The 5,471-nt window shown below is 39.7% G+C and overlaps 1 protein-coding gene across 1 annotated transcript in view; it reads left to right on the top strand.

The window, feature by feature from the left end:
* The first annotated feature begins 1,406 nt into the window (after positions 1 to 1,406).
* LOC138010048 (uncharacterized) overlaps positions 1,407 to 5,471 on the top strand; it is a 35,661-nt gene continuing 31,596 nt past the window's right edge. Inside the window, exons 1-2 of the mRNA XM_068857017.1 lie at positions 1,407 to 1,648; positions 3,071 to 3,276. Of these exons, the coding sequence (XP_068713118.1) occupies positions 1,407 to 1,648; positions 3,071 to 3,276 (448 nt within the window). The remainder of the gene's footprint in view (positions 1,649 to 3,070; positions 3,277 to 5,471) is intronic.

Here is a 5,471-nt window from a genome sequence, read left to right as displayed (position 1 = left end):
GAATTAAATTTAAATTTCTTTTACCTAAGACGGGTATGCAGTAGTTCCCAGTTTTGGAGCTTGACTAGTAATTCTTTTGAATTAGGATTCAAACTTCCACCAATCATATCATTGAAATGACCTTAACGACTCCACTTCATGGTGACAGTATCAAGGTCATAATGGAGAGGTTTGTCCTCGTTTTTTACTGACTTTATTTCGATAAGAAACGTTTCTGCTTTTGGCGTCTCATTGTACTGTTATCCACGAGGGATATTACAGAGCTTACGCAAGGACGACGACGACGGCTACGGGAACGCCACTAAACAATGAACAAAAATTTGCACATTAAAGATATCGTTGACTAGTTCCAGACGACAAGAGTATCCCTGCACCAATCGATGTCTCTGAAATTTTTAAATAGCATTTAAAAATGCTCAGTACTCAAAATGTTTCGGTGATTTTTTTCTTTCATAAACTCGTTTTTTTAGGGAAACCAAGTCACTAAAGCCCTGGCCAAACGAAACGCAAGTCATCGCAAATCGACGCAAGTTCTCACTTGCGAAGACTTGCGTTCACTTGCGATAGGGTGGCCAAACGCGACGCAAGTTGAGGGCAAGTCCTTTGCAAAAGTAGCAGAATTTTTTTTTTTTCTTTTTCCTAGGCTCAGACTCGGAAGAGCTGCTACTTTCACTGTAGCTGCTGCTTATACTTGCACCGCTACTGGGTCTCCTGTTATGGTTTTCTTTTTTCTTATGTTTTTTTAACTCCCTATCCTTGTTTTCTTTTAGCTCTTCGGAGCTTAAGTTTTCCGAATTTTGCTCCGTGACAGAAGCCATCTTGTCAAAAGGGAAAGCGCGAAAGGCGCGAAATAGTTCCTGCTCAAACAGCGGCATCAGATTGGCTAAAAGATTTCCAAAAAAGTTCGAATGACTTGCGAAAACTTGCATCCACTTGCGTTGAGTGGCCAAAGTTGGGCGGACTTGCGTCCAAAATTTGAACATGTTGAAATTAAACGCAAGTCGTCGCGTCAAATCAAACGCAAGTCTTGGAAAAGTGAATGCAAGCGGGTGGCCAAACGGCATGGAAGTCAGCAGTTTGACCTTGAGGAAAAATCAAAGGAGGTTTAATGTGATGCATGCGATGTCTAGAAGTCATGATTCCTTTGCCACATGAGAAATGCATCATGTTACTCGCTGTGCTTGCACAGTAATTCAGTTACTTTTTTTAATGGGTGTGTTTTTGGCACCTTGCGCTAGGTGCAGTAGTGATTAAATATTTACACTTTTTACCATCTTCATTTGAACCTTGATGAGGTTTTGTTTAATTATTCATTTACCTCTCTAAGGTCTATTCTCACTTCTCGTAGCCCATTCAAGTGAACAGGCATGAACTCAAGTTTATTATAACAACCGAGCATCAAAACGATGCTCAAGAGAAACGTAATGCTTCTAATTTGGCATCACGAAGAGAATCCAGAATTGCGTATTGATCTTGAACGAAGTGTAAATGATATGCCAGCATCCGTTCCAGGCAAAAGACAATTGGAACTCTGGTTTGACAAGCGTCTCATCTACCATATTATTAAAGACAATGATTCCTTCCATCAGCAAAAAACAGATGCTACTGTTGGAGAGGCACTTGTCAAAAATCCCTTGAATTACCGAAAGTAACCTCTACATCTCCGAGCCCTTTATTCCAATCTTGGCTACTTAATCTTCCAGTCAGATTGTTTCAGACATAATTATCAGTGAATTTTACTTACAACAAAATACTCGGAGTTACCCACAAAACAATTCCCTAAGCACCGGTAGCGTGGTCCAGTGTATGTGGATGTTTCGGGTTGAAATCCCTACTGACCACCAAATAGAATTGTCCTCGGTGGTCATGATTTCTAATCTACCATTGCCTCTTTGTAAATGGCTGACTCGCTGCCTTCTTCCATTTCATTGCTCCACGGAATTCTGGGTTAAAGTGCTACCGTGAGTTGAAAAAGGCTCCTTTTTTTTCTTCTTTTCCTCTTCACACGATGGGTACCTCAAATCAGTATGTCGATCATTCGTCACTGATGTTCATTCATCACACTTAGGAACTATTAGCAACTAGTCTAGTGATCGTGAAAGAATAAAACTGTCATCATAAGTTTGAACACATAGGAATCCAGGGTGGCTTAGTGGTTATCTATCGGGCCTCCAACCACTGCGAGCCAGGGTTCAACTCTGGCCCCGGCCTGCATGTGGGCTGAGTTTCAGTCGATCTCAACCTTACTCGAGGGTTTTCTTCTGGGTACTCTGGTTTTCCTCCCTCATCAAAATCGACTCACAGGTAATTAACATCTAGCTGTGGTGCTCTTCTCCGACAACAAACATGGACCGTATAGCTATAGCTGGAGCCAGAGGCACCTTCGTGTGCTTTAATCCCGATATCGTGAGCTGTGCCCTTTCTCAATTCAGTCCTCAATACTGCAATTAAAAAGGTTGATTAGCACTGTCAATTGTTATTATTATTATTATTATTATTATTATTATTATATGAACTATGTGAACTTAAGTCCTAATTTTGTTTGATTTGTGGTTACCATAAAGAACTTAAATTTGCTATCATTGTTATCTTTCAAGTTATTCTTTTTCTCAATTTTGAATTTTCAAGTGTTAAACTTGAGTCTAAATATCAAACAGAGTTAAGCCGTGCTTTAAAACCAGGAGGGAGAGGCAATAGAGACGTCTCCTCCCTTCTGCTTAAAACAATGCGTTTCAATTTATTACATTTTGGCTGTCCAAAACAGTGTCACTAACACGAGAGCAAAGGGAAAACAGTCATCTTCTCTGCGATACTGACTTCTAGAGAGTTTTGAAAGAAACTTGATTTTTTGAAATTCGCAGTTTGTTAGGCTACATTAAAATAAGCGGCCTCCTGGACAAGGGAAACAAAAAAAAATGTATTTACACCGTCAGAAACAATGACAATATTGGTGATACATTGTTTGGTTTTCACATAAAAGGTACAGGTTTCCTGGAATAAGGAATGTCGATACTAAAGGAATTTTAGAGGTACTTTAACAACTTATTCCCTCGTCCATTTTGAATTTCAGGGATGCAGAAAAAGATGACTCTGACTTCATAGACATCTCAAGTGAACATTCTTATATGAAAAATGAACTGCGCAAGCTTTTCCATCGGGCTGGATTTGCCAAGCAGTATGATAATAGTGGCCTGAGGCTTCTCCCATGTCCTCTTGGTACTTTTGTTAACATCTCTGATACCAGTCCCATCCCTGGGTGCACAAACTGCCCTGCTGGTAAGCTTCGATAAGTAACACATGAAATTAGCTCATTCATGAATCAAGTAATTTCTTGGTGGTTAGCGTCCTAAATAACGTTACAAAAATCGCATAGTCTTACTAAGAACCAATTTAAAGTGCGAGAGTTGTGGCTGCGATATTTTTCAAATAGTCTCGAGGGATAAGTTCACAATCAATGAGTTTTTCGTTTAGAACCTTCCAAAACGTATTCACTTTTGGACCATACCAGAAAAGGTGACTAAGATTTCCAGGAGCGTTGCTGCAGAAGGAACATTGTGGGTCCTGTTTGTTACCAATTTTTGTTAGAAACAAGTTAGTAGGACGAAATCTCTGCAGAAATCGGTATTGAAAGTTCATGATAGTCGTACCAATCATTTTTATCCTCTTGTCCAAATCTTAACTGACTTCATCAGAGATACCTATTATTATTATTATTATTATTATTATTATTATTATTATTATTATTATTATTATCCCCAATGCGTCAACAACTACTGGTACATCTTCGATTTTTGTAAGGCCCACATTCTGATGATTGCCCTCTGTAGATATTATTATTATTATTATTATTATTATTATTATTATTATTGTAGTAGTAATAGTAGTAGTAGTAGTAGTAGTAGTAGTAGTAGTAGTAGTAGTAGTAGTATTTATTATTTTCCATTTAGCTCTGAGCTCTGGCTGTTCTCATGCCGGCATTCATCCTAAGGGAGCAAGTCATAACAAATAACCAAGGGTCCCGTGGGGACACTCTCCTGGTACTTAAAGTGCACATGACTGGAAATTTCACCACCGGTTTTTTTATTTCATACCCTTAAAATTCAGGCTTTGCTTGATAGGATTTCGTTATTAGAATCTTCATACAAATGTCCGAAGTATTTTTTTTTTCGCAACACGAATTTCGGCATTTGGCCAAAAAATTGGGACATCTCCCGCGCGGCCAAAAAGATCTTAAAGTGTGTTAGATTGCAGCGGGAAATATAAACAACAGTGAGACAAATCGGAGAGTTTGCGGAAAACTTCGATCCGGTGTATGTTTTTCGATCTTATGACTAGCTGATATGTCTGGGGTCTGGTAGACCTAGCAAAAAGAAAGGAAGAACAACCAGCGATTGCAACAGATCGAGAGCGAACGAAGGTGCACGAATGAGCCTATGCTCTCGATCGACCACTTCGTTGTATGCCATATCCTTCCAAGTCAGATGGTTCCACTTCTACAATGACGATGAATAGCGACTTCCTCAATGTTATTTGGAACTCGGATATCAATCAGTTAACAATTGCGTCCAAGTTCAGGGGCGTAGCGTCCATATACGCACTTACGCCCGTGCGTACAGCGCTAATCCGGGAATCCTTATTCCATGGAGACATTAATTTTTTAAGTAATTATAAAATCGGGTCACATTTTTTTAAATTTCGAGTTAAACTGGTGTCTCTCTGTGTGAGTATTTCCAGTATCTTTTCATTAACCCATAGACGCATGGCCAAACGGATCCAACATCATCCAACATTGTTCGACGCTTTTGAAAAGTGACGAAAGAGGTGACCAAACGAATGCAACACGTTGAATCCAGAATTTTGGACTCAGGGGTTTAGAACCAAAATCTACCATTTGCGGTACAGTTTAGGGATCGTTTGCTGTTTTGGGATCATTTGCGGACCCGTACAGATTTCAAGCCAAATTATTATTCTTCGTTAAATAACTTAACTACAGCTACCGATTAAGAAGATCAGGGAATACTCTATATTGCTGTGTGGGCTTTTTCCGCTTTCAATCGTGAATATAGGAGCTCACAACGGCACTGAATCTTCGCACAAGTTGCAAGTTTACACAAGTGATGACGTCAAAATCCTTCACGCGATCCCAGGCTTTTGTCTAATATTTACTGGGTTGCCAGTATGGCAATCCCTGTCGGAAAATGAGTAACATTTGTCTGTTCTCTGTTGTTTTTAAATATCTTTTTCCGTGTCGTTAAAAGTATTGCCTGTCACTCCCCCGCTAAGCGGTGTCTTTGTGCATAGAGTCTTCTGTGCGTAGTTTGTTAGGTTTGAGGGGGCTGGAGTAATGCGTGGATTTCTCTGGAGCACACATGCAGGGGAACATTTAATTCACCTGCAATGGCGTTATTGTAACGCGCATGCCGTTTTAGTGCATCTTTAAACAAAATATACCCTTGTGGAGCTCAAGAACG

The sequence above is a fragment of the Montipora foliosa genome, chromosome 1 (genome assembly GCF_036669935.1).
Source record: "Montipora foliosa isolate CH-2021 chromosome 1, ASM3666993v2, whole genome shotgun sequence".
Classification (NCBI taxonomy): Eukaryota; Metazoa; Cnidaria; class Anthozoa; order Scleractinia; family Acroporidae; genus Montipora; species Montipora foliosa.
Note: the sequence above shows the minus strand (reverse complement) of the source record. Positions and strands in the feature narration are given on the sequence as shown.